The 19,314-nt window shown below is 49.5% G+C and overlaps 1 protein-coding gene across 2 annotated transcripts in view; it reads right to left on the bottom strand.

Moving 5' to 3' along the window:
- Positions 1-5,138: 5,138 nt before the first annotated feature.
- The window catches only part of LOC146356537 (major histocompatibility complex class I-related protein 1-like), a 28,597-nt gene continuing 14,421 nt past the window's right edge, over positions 5,139-19,314 (bottom strand). The window contains exons 4-8 of one of the 2 annotated variants that reach the window (XM_084841248.1): positions 11,387-11,671; positions 10,004-10,084; positions 7,591-7,623; positions 7,360-7,400; positions 5,139-6,648 (exon numbers count right to left, since the gene is read on the bottom strand). In XM_084841248.1, the coding sequence (XP_084697374.1) occupies positions 11,442-11,671 (230 nt within the window). In that variant the 3' untranslated portion in view covers positions 5,139-6,648; positions 7,360-7,400; positions 7,591-7,623; positions 10,004-10,084; positions 11,387-11,441. The remainder of the gene's footprint in view (positions 6,649-7,359; positions 7,401-7,590; positions 7,624-10,003; positions 10,085-11,386; positions 11,672-19,314) is intronic. The other variant, XM_084841249.1, reaches the window with a different exon arrangement.

Below are 19,314 nucleotides of genomic sequence, written 5' to 3'. Positions count from 1 at the left end.
GGCGGCTGTCCTGCGGCCGCCAGTCGCTTCCTCCTCTTCAGCCATGATAGGCTACGTAAATACTTACGTAGCCTATCACGGCTAATGCAGGGATGCCATTTGCATCCCTGCGGAGGCCGTGATAGGCTATGTAAGTATTTAAATAGCCTATCACAGCAGGGGGAGGGAAACCCAGCTTACGCAAATGGCGGCGGCTACCGCCATTTGTGTATGCTGAGGTTTTTCCCCTGATGTGATAGGCTATGTAAATATTTATGTAGCCTATCACAGCTCAATACAGGGATGCAAATGGCGGCGGCTATGACAGCAACCATTTGCGTCCCTGCAGGGCTACCCAGCGGCCCGATGTCCGGCTGTGGGCGGCCGGAGCTGGCCGGCGGCTCCACAGCTTGGCTGTGGAGCAGAGCCGGCCGGGCAGGATTCCGGGGGTAGGGACGGAGCGCCTCCCCCCACCTGCGGAAACCGGTGGAGCCAGGTAAGCGGGGTTTCGAACACCCCTAAGAAGAGCCCTGCTGGATCAGACCAAGGGTCCATCTAGTCCAGCATTCTATTCACACAGGGGCCAACCAGCTGTTGACCAGGAACCCACAAGCAGGGCATGAGAGCAACAGCACCCTCCCACCCCTGTTCCCCAGCAATTGGTGTACATAGGCTCACTGCCCCTGATATTGTGGGTAGCATAGAGCCATCAGCTCTTGTAGCCATTGATAGAGTTATCCTCCAGGAATTTGTCTAACCCTCTTCTGAAGCCATCCAAATTGGTGGTGATTGGGGTCTTGAACACAGATGGCAGCTCTGGGTGTTATTTTATGACAAAAAAAAATTCATCATGGGAAATGCTTGTCCATGTTCCACCATTGAGCATCATTTCTCACAGTGTGTAGGCAGGGCCAGCAGAAGAAATTCGGCTGCCTAAGGGAAAGCAGTGAATTCCCCACTCCCACAAATGAAAACATTAGTGAGTCAGGACTTACTTTTTGCAGAAGCCATGCTGTTTCTTCTTCAGAAAGGCTTGTTCTTCTATATTGTTACATCATCAGGGAGTCAGTGTTTGGGGAATTTTCTGTTTCAGGTGCTCAAGTAACTTCAGTGGCAGTGTGTACAAGGCACCTTGGTTGTGAGTCTCTGTGTGTGTGTGTATGTTTAGTTTTTTCAGAATGTCAACAAGCAAATGGATAGAGGTGAATTTGAGGGATATTGCAACAAAATATTATTTTACCTATACGCTGTTTTGTTTATTTAATAGTTTCAGCCTTTCCTCCAATGAGCTAAAAGCAGGATATGTAGTTTCCCCACTCCCTCATTTCCAGAAATACAGGGAGTCACCATTAAAAAAAAAATGGCTCCCCCCATTCCCCAGAACAAGCCAGCACACATCAAGAGGGCATAGGAGCTGGCAGCAGTAGCTGCTCCCTGGACAGCAGCGATGGCAGCCTGCCCTCATTGCAAGCTACTACTGCTGCTGTCAGGATTCATTTTGCCCCCACTGAACCTCAAACACCGAATCCAACACAGACAAGAGGCTTCAGTCTGCAGCTTTTAATCCATACTTCAAAGGGTCATACAGGTGCAAATTGTCAGTGACTCTCAGCCTACAAGGAAATGCCTTCAGGGGATTCAAAAGGTAGCTATGAAAGTTACCCACCATTTGAAAGGAAGGCAGGCTCACTAGCCTAACTTGAGGGGTTGGGGGAGGTCTCTGTCTCTCTCGTGAGGCTTCTAGGTGCAGCTGTTCATACAAGGCCAGTTGGGTAGACTGTCTAAGATCCACCCCTGACTTCTCTCTCTTGGCTCTGCATCTGCGCCTGGCATCCATTAATTCAGACTCCCCAAACCCTGCCTCTCCCTATTTGCTGTCTCTCATGGGGGGGTGGATGAAGAGGAACCCTCATCCTCCTTCACCTGGACCTTTGAAACCTGCCTAGCCAGCCTAGCCATGTCTGGACTAGCCTGGGAAAACACCTCCCCCATGTCTGGTGGTTCTTCTTCAGAATCTGAACTGTTCTCCCACTCCCTGTGCTCAGAAACACTCCTGACAGCTGGCCTCACTCAAGCCTTCATGGGCTCCTCATGAGCAAGCAACCCACAAAGGCCTGAGCAAAGGCAGGAGTTGGCCTCCAACCAGGCGCCCTCCCCTCCTTCCTGCCCTCGTGCCTGTCAGGGGTTGGCCTTCCCCAGCAGCAGCTCCCCTGGTGGCACCAGCAGCAGTGGCAGGAGCAGCTCCCCTGGCAGTGGCACCCTCCCCCCCCCACAGAACAAGGGCCCAAGTAAAGAGCTGGGGGCTGGGCAGCTTGTTCATAGGCCGAGGCAGGTTGGGGAGCTGCTAAGGTTTGGAGGTGCCAAGATAGTGATAAGCCAGACCCAGGTTTGCTTACAACGAGCCTTTACTGAGTACTTACAGCACACAGACGTACCCAATGGTTGGATCAGACAGCTTCTCTGAACCAAGAGCCATGGGGTACAATGGGTCTTATACCATACATGTCAGCAGTGAGGCAGCATGACAGCAGCAAGCGTTAATTAGTGTTCATTTGCAGCTTTCCCAGCATAGACTAACAGCGCTTGCTCAGAAGGAAAACAATCAGAACTTTCCCAGCACAGACACCTGTAACTCAGCATAAACAGAGCCTCACTTCTCAGACACATCCTAGGCCCCGATAAGATACTAGCCTTCATTAGCATGGAATGTGCTGAGGCCGCGTGATTGACCTTTAACTCATCTCACATGCTCAGAGGCCCAGTAGCAAGGAAATTGCACTTATAATGAACCTAAGCCAAGCAGTATGGATCTCTAAGCCCCTCTCAAACTACAGGTGACTTGGTTACAGGCCTGGGGCCAATACAGGCCTTGAAGCAACTTCCAAGTCAGATCAGGAGGGTCCATGCACAGCCCTAGTTTTGACAACCATATGGCTAGAGGTACCTTTGATGGATATTGTGACAAAAAATTATAACCTCACATATACTTTTTAAATTTATTTATTCATTTTATGCCCTCCAAGTAGCTCAAGGAGGATCCATAGTTTTCTCTCCCTCTCATTTAACTTCACAGTAACCCTGTGCCATAAGTAGGGGTGGACGAAAGTCCCTTACCTGTCGTCGAAGGACGTTCGCGGTGGGGGGGAGGCGCTTCGCTGCTCCCCCCGCGAAGTTCAGGCCAGGGGGGGAGGCTTCCCGCCTCGCCCCGGCCGAACTTCAGGCCAGGGAGGAGGCTTCCTGCCTCGCCCCGGCTGAAATTCAGGCCGGGGAGGAAGCTTCCCGCCTCGCCCGGCCGCGAACGTGAAAGTTTTTTTTTTTTTTTTTAAACGCCCCCTGATAGGCTACGTGACGATTCACGTAGCCTATCACGGCTAGATCTGCAAAGTCAGCCATGATAGGCTACATCAATCATCACGTAGCCTATCACGGGTGACTTTTAAAAAAAAAAAGCGCGTACGCTAATGGCGGCCCCCATAGGGAGCCGCCATTCGCGTTCCTTATTTAGTCGCTGTAGTCTACGTAAATGTTTACGTAGACTACAGCGAAAATAAGGGCAACGCAAATAGCCCTATGGGGGCCGCCATTATCCGTACGCGCTTTTTTTTTTTTTTTAAGTCACCCCTGATAGGCTACGTGACGATTGACGTAGCCTATCACAGCTGACTTTGCAAATCTAGCCGTGATAGGCTATGTGAATCGTCACGTAGCCTATCAGGGGGCATTTATTTTTCTTTGATTGCAATGGTGGCAGCGGCAGCCGGTCGAAAGACCGGCTGCAGCTCCCGCCCCGCTCGAACACCCGCCGAACCGCCGGCCGGACCCGCCACCGGGAGGGACATTCGGTGAAGGTAAGTCCCATCCCGGGGGGGGTGCGGGGGTGGGGGGGATTCGGAGGATTTCTCCCCGAAACTTGTTCGGGGGGCCGAACACGTTGGCGCTCGGCCCCCCGAAGTTTCGGGGAGAAATTCTCCACCGAATTTGAGACACCACAGAATTATGGAATTCCCTGCCATGAGATGTGGTTACAGCTACTATCTTAGAAGGCTTCCTGAAGGATACGTATCAGTGGAGGCAACAAGTATGATGGCTATGTTGAAACTCAATGTTTCAGAGGCATATTCTATGCTACAGGGTACTAGATAAATTAAATGCCACTGAATGCCAGCCTGTATTTAATTGACCTTGGGTTTCATCCAGCAGAGCTTATTCTTAGATTTGCCTTTGGGGTGAAAGAGGGTATATAAATTTAGATGACAATGATGTTGATGACTGCAACAACAACCATTTAAAAAGCATCTCTATATCTAAACATGCATATAAGCTTCCTAGAGTAGCCATCCTCTACAGTTGCAGTCAGAAGGGACCTGAAAGAGTTGCCACTGCAGCTGGACAATAGTAAAAGGTACTGCACTAGAGGTAATAATGACCAAGGGGAAATAAGGAGCCTCTGGTCTTAGGACAGGAAAAGTGTTCCAGGATTTATGAATTGAAGCAGAATCAAGGGCTGGATGAAGGATGGCTGGCCCTACCATTAGGCTGAGGGGAGCATCTACCTCAGACAGCATATCCTGGGGAGGAAAGAGAGGGGACACGATGTTGACAGACAGAGCTGTGTTTACCATGAGCCCTGCCTTGTGCCCTTAAGTTAGACTGCTGACTCCTGGTCCAGAGGGGGATGGTGCCCCATTCGGAGTGGTGCTGTAAATTTCTTCTGCCAGACTGGCCAGCATTGGTATGTGGAATTGGGGTTTTGTGGGGGGATAACCCTTTCTCCTTTGACTCTGGCAGCAAACTGTTGTGAGTCGGTCATGGAAGGGGAGATCATCAACCTTTGATGATTTTGTGCACACACCTTGGAAACGGTGTATCATTTGGCATGGCCAAAAACACCCTGTGCTTTCTTAAGTTTGGCTCCGAATACCTATTGAGGGAAATGGAGAAGGCTTTTTTCAACTGTAATAAAATGGGGGGTGGCTAAAGATGATTCTTCATACCAATTCCTCATGTGTTAAAATGATCGCATGACAGACAGACAGACAGACTCTGGGAGTGATCACAGCTCCTTTGTAGGCACTACAGAGGAACTTACCCACCTGACTCAGATTTTCCAGGGCAAATAAGGGAAGCGAAATTTTCTGAGAAAAGAAATCCATCCCAGGAAAGATTACTAACGATTTTAATATTACGTATCTCATATTTAATATTTAATCATTACTATGAATAATTTTGCAGACTAAAACTGATTTACTATGTAAGCATGTAACATGCAGTAAAACCTACTACATCTTTGCATGTGACCAAAAATAAGAAGAAAAACTCTCTGGTCTCATGCAACAAAATTCAACATTGATTTGGAATTCAACGTCCTTGTCTGGAACGAAGTATCGTCTGCATCTGAGCCTCCACGCTGAGCTTGAGAGGGACTGTGTTCAGCGGTGGAGCCTCTGCTTTGCATGCAGAAGATCCCGAGTTCAATCCCTGGCATCTCCAGGTCGGGCATAGAAAGAATCCTTCCTGAAACTCTGGAGAGCTGCTGCTGCCAGTCATTGTCGACAATACCGGGGTGAGATGGACCAAGCGTCTGACTCAGGAGAAGGCAGCTCCCCAGCTTCATGTTTCCTGTGTCATGTGCTCCTTGTCCCCCAGGTATTTAAGACAGGCCCCTTGCTAGAGGCACAAGGCTTTGACATGACCAGACGGGCTGTTTTTTCCCCCTCCTGGAATGCAAGAGTGGAGCTGGAGCCATGTTCTCACCTTGCCCTGGGGTGGGGTTGGGGGGCTTGAACTCCCACCTTTTGCTTCCAAGACCTACACTGAGTCACTTGTCTTAGGCAGCAGATTGGGATGGTTAGTGGAATAAGAGCCCTCTTCCCTGCTGCATTACCAGAGTTACCAAAGCAAGGGGGCGCCCTCCATGCAGCACTACTTGAAGTCACGCTGATGGGCACATCCTGCCAACCAGGCTGTAGGAGGCTGCTGGTGGGTCACTTTCTGTTCTCATCGAAATGCAGCCGCTGCCACACTTCAAAGAGACGGGGAAGCAAAGGACAGTGGCTAGGGTGGCCACGTGTCCTCTTTTAAGGAGGACAGTCCTCCATTTGAAGGGCTGTCCTGCCTAACTCCTGTTTAAAGATCAAGCACCATAGGGAAGTGGAGATAGTTCAATGGTAGAGCAGAAGCTTTGCATGCAGAAGGCCCTGAGTTCAATCTCCAGGTTGGGCCAGGAAAGAGTCCTGTCTTAAGCCTTGTCAGTGAGTCTTGGCAATACTGGTCTCAATGGATTCATGGTCTGATTCAGTATCGGGCAGCTTCCGATGTCTTTAAGAAATGCTTCCCAAGAAGAGTTAACACCACGACTGTCATTCCTGGCAAGAAATTCAAGGAGAGACCATTTTTTCTCTGGGCGATTTAACAGAACTCCAGTCCCAAGTTTTCCCTCTAGTATAAATGTGTCTTGGGCCTGGAGGTGTCAGAAAGCAATGCCAAGTCCACCCAAGCACCAGGCAAGCAGTCAATCAAAGTAGGACACCGCTAGCTTGTTGGAAATGAAGAAGACGTTCTCAAAGGGCACAGATGGATCCAGAGATCAGGAGGATCCACTCTGCCTCTCTCTCCTCACACAGGGGGACCTTCTATCTCCAAAGTCTGCTGGCAGCATGGGTCTTCATGCTGCAGAAAGAAAACAAAAGAGGGAGGGAGTCCATCTGGGTTGAAGTCAACATGATGAATCTACAGGAGCCAAGGGCTGGATCAGGGCAATGGTGCTGTGTATGGCAGGGCTTTCCTGCAAACCTGATGGCTGGAGCTGGGATCTCCCTCTGGAGAGTTTTGTTCACTTCCTGTCCTTACAGATCATGCCTTGCCCACCCATTTCTCCTTCTACCTTCAGATCTGATACCTGGCCAGGTTGCTCACTGGACTGAAGGGACCTCTGGGGATTTGCATGGAGCTTGATCCGCCTGTGATGGATCTTCAGATCAACCCAAGCACCTCCACATGGAACACCTCCAACTGTTGTCACAATGGATCTCTAACACTTCAGGTCACACATATTCTGGATGTGCTTCAGCCCTAACATGGCTGACAAGGACCAGGGGGTGCCCTGCCCTCTCTAGGACCAGCTTCTCCTAGCAATAAGTGATCCAAACAAGGTAGAAGAAGGGTCCAGCTGTCTCCAGCAGAACTCAGAGGGCAAAGGCATGCTCTCTGGATGTGCCTTATAGGTGGGTGTTTGTCTGTGTGAATACAATCCCAAAGGGATGGAGGATGTATTTGACTTGAGAAGCTGGTCTCTCTCTTCCACAACAGTCTTCCCCAACATCTTCCCCACAAGATGCAACTTTTCCCTGGCTATTTGGGATGGGATGTCCTCACACTTACCCCTGCCAGAGCAGTCTGGCCATTACACTGTTGGTTACATGCTGGAAGGAGAAAAATGAGATGGAATCAGTTGTTTTGGTTTGGAGAGGATTGGGCGGGAGGGGGCGTGATTCTCCCCAGCTTATCTTTCTCAGATACACACATTATTTATTCCTTTCATACAAACAAAGCTATTATTTGCCCCAAAGAACTCGTAATTATGTCAAAGTAGGGAAAAGGGTGAACACTCACTTGATGTTGCTTTGCATCCAAACTGCTTTTTCTCTGCAGGAACAGAACCAGAGAGGCAGAGTTAAAGGATACCTCCAAAGATCATCCAGTCCCTCACATTGCAGTGAGGCAACACACTCAGTTGCCCAACCCTCCCTGGCAAATGGTCCTCCAGTCTCTTCCTGAGCAGTGGGTGGGTCTCACTATCTTCCCAGGCAACTCTTGTTTCTAGAGTTTGGAATGCTTTCCAGGTATCAACCCACACTGCATGGCCTGTGGCCTGGCCCTCTGCAGCAATTCAGATTCCTAACAAGTATTTCCAGATATCAACCCCCACCCTGCTGTGCTCCAACTTCACTGCCTCGGTGTAGCAGTAAATTTGGAAGTGCAGGAGCTCATCGTGACAGCGGCCATTGTCACATGCCCAAGGAGAGTCCAAATATGCAGGCAGCTGTCATGATCATTATCAAGGAACCAGTTAGCAGTTTTCATCTCCACCAAGTGCAAGTCTTTGGAAAAGCTAATGTATCTTAAATGCCCATTCGAGGCCAAGCACCCCAAAGCATTTTGCCAAAGATATCAATATATTGTTTTTGGAAGAATTCGTTTCCCCCATCTAGGGATGTCAGAGAATTCCGCCATGGACTCCAGTGAGAATCTAAAGAATCCGCCCCACCCCCCGGAATCCACGGCAGAACGGCCTCCTGCCCCCCGCCACCCTGTGGAATCCCCCCGGGACGAAGCTTACCTGGGGCTGATGCGGCAGCGGCGGCTCCAGCTGGTCTCCTGGCCAGCCACTGCCAGGCTGCTGCAGCTGCAAATGGCGGCCATCATAGCGGCCGCCATTTGTGTGCTTGCAGGTAGCTGTGATAGGCTACGTAAGTATTTATGTAGCCTATCACGGCAAAGAACAGAGGTGCAAATGGCATAGCAGCCGCCATTTGCATCCCTGCTTTAGCCGTGATAAGCTACGTAAATATTTACGTAGCCTATCACGGGCTACCGTAGGGACGCAAATGGCGTTCCCTACGCAGGACACCATTTGCGTCTGCACCAGCCTGGCAGTGGCTGGAGGCCATGCTGCAGAGCCGCCAGCTGGGCCGGATTCCAGGAGGGAGGACCGGATCACCTCCCCCCCATCAAGGATTCCGTGGGGAGGAAGAGATCTCCTCCCCCCGCAGCAGATGCCCAGACCGGAACCAGGTAAGGGATTCCCAAATACTGTGGGGATTGCAGCTAAGCTCATAAGGAGCACGGGATTCTGAGCTCAGAGGGAGCATGGGATTCTGAGCTCAGAGGGAGCATGGGATTCTGAGGGGGGGTGATAGATGACATCAGCATTGCTGCTAATCAAAGAGCACTGGTGCTGCATCCCTGCACTCAATGACATCACTGTCTTTCCCTCTAGCACATGACCCTGGAGGACAAGTTGGGGCAGCATTAGAAAATGCCATTTTGGGTGGGCAGTAGTGATGGACGGGTGCCCCCCCCAATCTGGGACCTGCACTCAAGCCGCACGCCCACTCACCAAGTCATCCACACTTACCCAGGCCTGGCCTCCTCTGCTGTGATTGCAATAGACAAGGTACCCATAGACTTATGTGCGAAATGGCGCCACGAATCTTGCGTATATTGGTGATTCACAGTGCCAGTTTTGCGTATCAGTCTATGTGCAAAAAATGCGCATGTAGACATGTTTTTCAAAACATGGCGATCATGATGGAGGCGGATGGGGCCTGGGTAAGTTGTGGGCAGCTCAGCGAGCATGGGAGGGGGTTGAGTGGGGGCAGGGGCTCGGCAGGAGCGGCTTGGAGGGCCTGGGCATGGGTCCTCCACCAGAATCCCGGACCGAGACGGACACCCACAGCATCCCTAGTGAGTAGGAAAGGTTCTGAAGGGCTGGGAAAACAGTGAAAAACCTACAAGCATCCCAGTGCCTTCAGATATGACTGAATACCCTAGGAAGAGAGCTGCATATTTGGGGCTTGGGATACCAAGGCTGTAGGCTGCCAAGAGGGAGGGGAAAGTGCTCCATGCCACTGAGGTCACTTGGGCCTCTCAGAAGGTTGGATTAAGGAACACAACCGTATGGTCAGCCTGCCCTTTCAAAGGGAGTGGAAGCCCCCTTTGGATCTGGAATGTAAGTATGAGGTCTTCATAAATGTAAGCCTGGGGTCTTTAAGGGAGTCTTCTTTTCATCTCCCCAAAACCCTCATTCAGACTATCCAACCATTCCAGATTGAATCAGCCATCTGCAGTTCGAGGCAGCCTCTTCAGTCTGTTGTTAGCAAAATGATTTAACCCTTTCCATGCAAGAGTAATGCAGGTCAAGTTGGATCTCATCTCCCCAGACTTGGAAACCATCCACCTTATGGATACCGTCCTGAGTCTTCAGGTACCTCTTTGCAGTGACGCTCTACAACAGTTCACTTACTGACGAAAAATGTGATGCCAGCCACCATTAGCACGGCAGCCACGATCCCCAAGATGACTCCCACAAGGTGACCCACTGAGGCTGAAATGGAAAGAAGCAGAACAGAATAGGTGAAGGAAACCCCAAACATCTTCCTCCATAATTCTGTTGCAAGCCTACCCCATGCAGCACCAGCAGAGAAGGAGGGAGCAAAGCATCCCTGCAGCTGCCCAATAAAATGTTAAGAAAAATGCAGGAGCAGTCAAGGAGCAAGGTGGGCCCAGAAGTCACCTTGCTAAAGGCCCCATCAAACCTCTGCCTCCCATTCAGCAGATGTATTAATGAACTAACAAGACACTCAAACCTGCGGTGGTTGTATGTGTCTGAAAGGTGGTGGATATGATTTTGTGAGGAACTTTATTATATCCCTGTGGAAGCAGAGGGTTTTGAATGAAGGTTCTACTCTCTCCGAGCCAAAACAATCGACCCTCACCCAAGGTGGATTTGATCTCCTGTTTCTAGATCAGCATGGCCGACCCCCTGGAAGCAGTCACATCCCCTCCCCAGCTTACCTTCAACACGAGGGCACATCACCTGTTCTTCACTGAAAAGCACAGACATGTTTCTATTGGCTCTTGTTAATGCTGTGCGGGGGGCCCCGACCCACCTCGGACCGATCCAGAGCTGGGCCAATGAGCTTTGGCCTCTGGAACAAAAGTGAGATCCAGACAGCCAAAGCGCCTCCCAACTGCCCAGCCGCATGAGGCCCGCACCCACTCCCCGCCCAGCCACACAACCCCCCAGCTCCTCCTGACCTAGATCCATGGGCAACTCTCACAGCCACCACCATTTTGGAGGGAGCCGCCATTTCGGCAACTCTTCTTCTTCTGGTAAGTAAATGGTATGAAGGTTGTGGCTGTAAAGGGGCCATCAATGCATCATTACAGAAGTAAATGTCCCATTTATGCCTATAGTACTGCACAGGTGGCCCCTTTATGGCCTCAATATATGCACCATTTACTTATCAGAAGAAGTAGAGCTTCCATGGTGAATCCCTCTAAGATGGTGTCCGCTGCTGATGCTCCCCATGGGTTTAGGAAAGGAGTAGGGGGCTCACGCGGCTGGGCAGGCACCTTCCAGATCAGGCTGAAGTGGCCTAAAGTGCTTCAGGAGCAGTCCAACCCACTTCAGGGCACTTCGGTCCATTCCAAACCCACTCTGGAGCCAGACTGTTGTAGCTCGAATCACCCCGACCTGCTTCAGGATTCAGGATTCGGGCCGAAGCGGTGCATAGCCCCCGTTCTTGTGGCCTGACTGGCTTTTCTGAGTCTGTCCCTCCCCACTGCCCAGACTCCACCCCCTCAATACTCATGGGAGCCACTTCCCACCTACACATTCTCTCACCAGACTCCTGCCAGGCCAGGTCTAGAGGTTCCATCAGGCTGGCATGTTCCACTTGTCACTGGTACCGGTCCCTGTCCTTGGGGTCAATCTTGACATTGATCCAAGTGTGGTAGGTCCCATCTGAGTTGGGGACGACACCCCCATAGAAGGTCTCCTGCTCCCAGGGCATCCCGTCCTTCCTCCAGATGGCACTGATCTCCTTGGGATAGAAGCCATGGGCACGGCAGGTGAGAGTCTCCAGGCCATCAGAGCTCACCTTGTGTGTCACCTTCACTGTCGGTGGCTCTGTGGAAAGGTCAATGAAGGTCTTTACATAGATGGGGGGAACACTGCAGATAACACTGGACAGACACTGAAGAGGAAGCAAACCAAAAGGAAAGCCCATGATTTCATTATTTCTCTATTCTATAAATGAGAAGACGGTACCAGGAATTTTTTTTCTTAAAGCTGTTTCCTATCAAAAAGGAGAAGCACTGAGTGTATCTTCAGAGCTGCTTTGCTGTTGAATCCTGAAGAATAAAACCAACCTCCAATTTGCTGGAGGTAAAGCAGCCTGCACATCCTCAGATGCCCACAGCCTGGCATGCAAGAATAAACAAAAAACATGGCAACCCGGGCCAACCTCAAGGGTAAAATACTTGCAGAGAAGCCTCTGTGTGAAGGAAGAATGGAGACTCTCCCCTCCTCCATAAAATATTAGAGACCCTTGCCAACAAGGGGGAATGTACTGGGCTGAGCAAGGAACCCCTTTGGAAGGATGGGTGAACTCCCTCATGCCCACCTTGTACACAGCTTGCCAAACCCTGGCGGGCACACGCTACAACCCACTGAATGGTCCATGGGTGCCCAGTGAGAGCTCATGGTGTTCTGCTTGTCCGTTCTGCCATTTTGCGCTCTTTAGGGAAATCTCCATTTTGTGCAAAATGGTGGTTGTAAATACTGTAATTTATGCAAAACTGAAAGAGTAAATTATCTTTGCATAAAGTGTGCCATTTACAGCCGCCACTTTGCACAAAATGGTGATTTCCATAACATGCAATTTTGCGCAAAATGGTGGCTCATGGACAAGCAGGAAACCACGACCACGCCCAACTTGGGCAAGCTCGGGGATTTTCAAGCTAGTGTCCAGGGGGCTGAGCTGGTGAAAACTCCCTAGTTGACCCCCAAACCGGATTCATCCGACACCTCTACCCAGCCCCACCCCAAATGGAGGAGTTGCTACTTAGCATAGGGAGACAGAAGGGGACAGAGGAAAGACCAGGGGGGCAGGGGGTTCATTCAAAGCAGAAACAGATGATGGAGGATAGATGCTGCTCTCTATGCAGGAGTATTCAGACATGCAACACACTCCCCACTTAGCGTCGGAAATGGCAAAAACCTGCCCATGAATGATGTGTATGTTGATAATATTGTTAACCCCCTCACTACCACCACCATAACAAGCATTCTGTGGGCAGATTACAAACAGTTAAAAGAATGCAAGTCTTTAAAAGAATGTAATAAAATGAAATACAAATGACAAATGGTGCAGAGAGCTTCAGCTATTGGGCATTTTATCGTTGTTGTTGCGAGGATAAAATTGATAAAATGCGAGGATAAAATTGTTGTTGCGAGGATAAAATGGAGAGGAGGTGGACTAGGTAAGCCACACTGGGTTCCTTGTAAGAGGGGAAAAGTCAGGATATAAATGCAATAATAAATAGCTAAATAAATAAATAAATAAATAGGGTGTATTACCCCTGCAGTAGGCCTCCTAATTTAGAGGTGCCAAGATGGCGATATGTCAGATCCAGATTTGCTTACAAGGAGCCTTAATTGAGTACTTACAGCACACAGGTGTACCCAATGGTTGGATCAGACAGGTTCTCTGAACCCAGAGCCAAGGGGTACAATGGGTTTTATACCACACATGTTAGCAGTGAGGCAGCCTGACAACAGCAAGCGTTATTTAGCATTCATCTACAACTTTTCCCAGCATAGGCTAAATAACTGACTTATCACTATCTGACTTATCACTCTCTTGGCCCTTCTAAATTAGGAGGCCTACTGCAGGGGTAATACATAGGGTCACAGCAGCTTGGGGTGTAGGGAACAGTGTGGTTGTAACAGAGCTAGAGATTATTCCAGCCCCTTCATGCAACAGCACCCCTCTTCTAGGGCCCAGATCGAATGCCTTGGTAGTGTTCCTGACTAGTTAAGCCACATGGGGAGGGAAAAACCTCTCTAAATGAACTCTTTCAGACACCTCAGTCACACACTTCTCATCCAAATTAGAAAAAAGAAGAACAGAATGTTTATCAAAAATGGTTTTAAAGAGAAAAAAAAGGAGAACAGAGGTGAAGAGAAAAATAAATCTAACCTTTTAAACTATCTGCACAGACTCCAAACTTACTCCCCCACAAAAATCACCAGGGAAGGCTTCACATACCGCCACCTCGGTGTCAGGAGGGGAGCCAGTGTCCAGAACCATAACACATCCCGCTACCAAGAGATCCCCAGTCTCAAGGGACTAAGAGAAAGCCGAGTAACTCTAACCTGAAATGGTGCAGTCCACAATTTTACATGTTAATCTAGCACTGAAAAGGTTAAATAATTTTGCTAACAAAAGACTGAAGAGGCTACTTCAAATCAACAATGTGACCTGGAATGGTTGAACAGTCTGAATGAGAGTTTTTGGGAGACCTACAGGAAGACCCCCCCCCCCAGAAGCCCCCTGACTCATATTTAGGAAGACCCCATACTTATATTCCAAACCACTGACCCATGGACAAGAAGACCCTGAAATTTGGATTCTATGCTAGTTAATGTTATGGCATTAAAATACCTCTACCTAAGGCTTCTTCAGCAGTGACAGATTTTATTTTCTTGGGCTCCAAGATCACCACAGATGGTGACTGTAGCCATGAAATTAAAAGATGCTTGCTCCTTGGGAGGAAAGCTATGGCAAACCTGGACAGCATAGTAAGAAGCAGAGACATCACCTTGCCGACAAAGGTCCGCATAATCAAAGCTATGGTTTTCCCAGTAGCAACGTATGACTGTGAGAGCTGGACTATAAGGAAGGCTGAGCACCCAAGAACTGATGCTTTCAAACTGTGGTGCTGGAGAAGACTCTTACGAGTCCCCTGGACTGCAAGGAGGTCAGATCAGTCCATCCTAAAGGAAATCAACCCTGAGTGCTCATTGGAAGGACAGATACTGAAGCTGAAATATTTTGGCCACCTAATGCGAAGCGAAAACTCTCTGGAAAAGACCCTGCTGCTGAGAAAGACTGAAGGCAAAAGGAGAAGGGGACGGCAGAGGATGAGATGGCTAGATAGCATCACCGATGCAATGAATGTGGACTTGAGCACGCTCCGGGAGAGAGCGCAGGACAGGAAGGCCTGGCATGCCATGGTCCATGGGGTCATGAAGAGTCGGACATAACTGAACGACTGAACAACAACAAAGGCTTCTTCAGTCTAGCTTTGAAAGGAGAGGGTGGGGGGAATGGGGTTACCTTTTGCAAGCGGCTTCTGTAGAGCAATAGTGAGGTCACGGGTGAACTGTGCTGGCAGAGATGCTGATATTATTGGTGGAACCGGGGAACTGATGCACTCTCAGGTACCAACAAAGAGGGAAAAGCCCTGATAAAGCTGATCATTTGGTACACCTGTCTGATCGGAGATGCTGACGCATGCCCTATTGTTTAACCATAACAACAAGCGTAAAGAGAAGAGTTACAGCAGATGTCGCTGGATTTGTCCAAGCTTCAAGAAAGATGTACCGGGGAGAATCATGTCAATCAAGATAACATGCCAGATGGTAGACCTTTAGCAATATTTTAGGAAGTTCCACATTCACCTGTTAGGGATAATGCCAGAGTTGTTCCCAAAACATGGGGTATACAAGCTCACATTGCTGGGAAACAGATAGACACCTCACTACTAATTGGTGAGCAGGTGGTCTAACTACCCATTTTTGATTGGAAGATGATTGTCTCATCACTCATTGGACCCCCACCTCTGGCCAGGACAAGCACAGCAAATGACAGCTCTTTTTCTTCTTCTGCTTCACTTCATAGAATCATAGCATCATAGAATAGTAGGGTTGGAAGGGGCCTACAAGACCATCGAGTCCAACGCCCTGCTCAATGCAGGAATCCAAGTCAGAGCATCCCTGACAGATGGATGTCCAGCTTCATCTTGAATGCCTCCAGCATGGGAGAGCCCACCACCTCCCTAGGTAATTGGTTCCATTGTCATATTGCTCTAACTTCTATTTGGAAGTTCTCCTGATGTTCATGCTGCTTTGCCTCTGATTGGCTCTGTACCACTGGACCTAAGCATTTGGGTATCGATGGACCTCTTTAGACTCTTAGCCTCTAGAACTTGCAAACAACTATTTCTTGTCTAAAAATGGGCCTGATTTCCAAACTTGAAGCTGTCTTACAACCAAACTTGATTAACCCTTTTCATCTAAATGTGGTTAACCCCTTCTCTCTCCTTTTTATATTACCTCCTTTCTTTCTCTCTTTTTTTCTCTATTTCATTATTGATGGTTCCTCTTAAGAATACTGTAATGTTGGAAACTGTAGAAGATGATTATGTTGTTGGTGTTCCTTGGTTCATTTATAAACATAAAAGTAGAATAAAAAGTATTAGGGGAAAAAATTGGTTAACCCTTTCGATACCAGAAACAATTTTATTTAGATCCTGTCTGGCTTCTCCAGTCAACTGCTAAATCTTCACGTGCCTAGAGAAACTTAGTAAGGCTTTAGCTTAGCTTTTTGCATTCAAGTCATGTGAAGGAGGAAGAGAGAGTTAACAAATTTAGCATGCTTTAGTTTAGCTTTGATCTGCAAGTAGAATGCAGGAGGGCGGTGAGGAGGAGTCATAACCATAATGGTAGAAGCAGAATTTCTTATCTCACCCGCTACGTTTGTAGTGCCAGTTTTGTCAATTGCCATTCTTTTAGTTAATCTCATCTTTATGTTACGTTCTCTTTCACTACCAATAACATGATCACAGAGAAAACTTCTAATCCTCGTACAAACATCGTGCTAATTTTCTTAAGTTTGGTAATTTTCTTAAATAAAGCATTCAATGGATTCCAATTTGATTTTTGGTGTCTTTTTAATGTTTGCCTGTTTGGACTTGGTTTAGTGACCCACTACGCTTTCTAGTAGGGATGTTAAGAGTGCCCAGTTGGGTCCAGACTGGCCAGCAGACTCCCCCATGCCCCACCCCTGCCTCCACCTGGTCCCTGCTCCTGAGCCATGGGGCACTGATGGACCTGGTTGGCGAGCACCCCAGAGCTCCGCAAGCAGCCAGGAGCAACCCAGACTCCTCGCCTCACACACATCAACTGCTCTCCTCCTTGCAAGGAGTGTCACCCCTGCTCACCGAGCTGTGCACCCACAACCTCCTATCCTCTGTGTGATGAGGACTCTGGCATTTAAGCCCGCATGTGCATAATGCCCAAAAGGGCTTCATGCGCACAAGGGCTTGACAGCCGAGGTACTCATCACCAGGCATGTGCCAACCACTCTTGCCATCATGGCACAGAGGAGGGGTGCTTGTGGGGACACAGCTTGGTGGGCAGGGGCAATTCTCCTTTCTCCCTGTCCTATCCTGGGACAGCTACCATGGCGGCGGCACCTTGACAGGAGGAAGAGGAGAGGGAAGCCCCTCTCATCTTCCTCCTGTCAAGGTCCTGCCTTCCCGGTAGCCAGGGTGGGAGGGGGAGAAAGCAGCATTGCCCCTGCCCACTGAGCTGTGTGCCTGCAGCTGCCCTTCCTCAGTGCAAGTCACCATTGTATGTAGAAATGATGACTCATTCTTTTTCGTAAATTAAACCTTGTGCACGATGGCTGGCCTTAAAATGCCAGCCATTGCGCACAAGATTAAATTGACAGAAAACAGCAAGTTGACATTTTTACGTATAATGGCGACTTGCACAGAGGAAGGGTGGCTCGGGCATCTTGGCAGGCACGGAGGCTCAATGAGCACATCTGGGCCACACGAGTGAGGTGAGTCCATCCATCCATAGTTTCTAGAACCTGATTAATATTAGGGATGGCAGAGAATTCCACCATGGAATCCCCCTGGAATCCATGGTGGAACGGCCTCCTGCCCCCCCCCAGAATCCACTCTGATGGAACTTACCTGGGGCGGATGTGGCAGATTCGGCGGCAGCAGCGGTTCCAGAGGTGGTGGTGGCTCCGGAGGCTCCAGCGGTGGCTGGTCTCCTGGCTAGCCACGGCCGGGCTGCTGTGGCCACCATTGCCATCCTTGCAGCTGTGATAGGCTACGTAAGAATTTACCTAGCCTATCATGGCTACCCCCCCAAAAAAACAGCGTATGCAAATGGTGGCGGCTATGGCGGCCGCCATTTGCATTCCCTATTTTTCGCCGTTCTAGCCTACGGAAATATTTACGTAGGCAATTATGGCGAAAAAAAAGGGAACCACAAATAACGTAGTGGCGCTATTTGCGTTCTTCTTTTCCCCACCGTTTTATCCTACATAAATATTTACGTAGGTTTTTATGGCGAAAAAAACAAGAAACGCAAATAGCGCCCACTACGCTATTTGCGGTTCCCTTTTTTTCGCCTTAATTGCCTACATAAATATTTACGTAGGCTAGAACAGCAAAAAATAGGGAATGCAAATGGCAGCCACCGTAGCCGCCGCCATTTGTGTACACTGTTTTTTTTTGGGGGGGGTGGGCATGCCATGGTAGACTACGTAAATACTTACATAGCCTAGCACGGCAGCCTGGAAGGATGCAAATGGCGGCCGCTATGGCGGCCGCCATTTGCGTCTGCAGCAGCCCATCTGCGGCTGGAAGTCCAGCTGTGGACGGCCCTGGCCAGCTGCTCTGTGGAGCCGCCGCAGAGCAGAGCTGGCAGAGCAGGATTCCGGGGGGGGAGGACCGGATCGCCTCCCCCCCATCAAGGATTCTGGGGGGAGGGACGGAGCGCCTCCCCCCGCAGCAGATGCCCTGACTGGAACCAGGTAAGGGATTTATACATCCCTAATTAATATACGCTCTGAAGCTGAACAGGACCAAATGACAAGGCCCAACTTCAGTACTGCAGTGGGCTTTGTAGGTTATAGCCAGGATTTGATCAGAAGTAGCCTAGCTGGGTTTAGGCTTATTCAGTTTCTGGAATGTCAGAGTCTGTGTGAGCTTATCTCTATCAGTGTTCCAAGAGCAGAGCCAGGGGGGGTCACCCAACTCCCTGTCTGCCGGCTGGTCTGGCCTTGGCCTGTGAGAACCTGACAGAGGAGGGGTGGGGTTTGCAGAAGGGTCACCCAGGTTGAAGCGTAACTGCTGGAGGGCTGAGCTGTGCTACCCTGTTTATGCAGGGGCCTTGCTGAGAAGCTAAAGGCCCTTGTCTTTCAAGGGATCCAGAGGAGGTGTCCTACAGTCACGCCTTCCCATTTAAGCTGGTGCAGAGGCGAAGTGCCTTTGCTAGGAACATCTCGTCTTCTTCATTGCCTGAAGGCTTCTCTGTTTGGAACCATCATCGTCTGGGCTTTTGGAGGCACTCTGCACATAGACTGGAACTTTGGATTGTTAAAGACCTGCCATGAAAAGTACTGTGAGGGTTTTCATAGACTTGAACTGTTGTTGCTGTGGATTGTGTGTCTGTGTTTGTAGTCAGCTCAGGGTTCGACAGGCTAGGTTTGCTCTACAACTTTTGGACTTCGCTCTGCCACACCTCATGCAGCGTGGAGTTGCCAATGCGAAAGCCATGGCCTGGAACTCCTTGCATGTGTGGGCATGCCCTTCCCTTGATCTTGATGGGCCTTGACCATGTAGCCTGGAGTTATCAACAAAAGTTTCAAAGTTGGACTCTCTATGGGTGCGGGTTGTTTAGGCCTTTCAAGAAGTTATCCCTTGATTGCCTGATGGGTTCATTCCAGGAATCATTCCCTTTCC

Source organism: Heloderma suspectum, chromosome 2, assembly GCF_057233095.1.
Source record: "Heloderma suspectum isolate Gila_16-S chromosome 2, 16-S_ref, whole genome shotgun sequence".
NCBI lineage: Eukaryota > Metazoa > Chordata > Lepidosauria > Squamata > Helodermatidae > Heloderma > Heloderma suspectum.
This window is presented reverse-complemented; position numbering and strand designations above follow the sequence as displayed.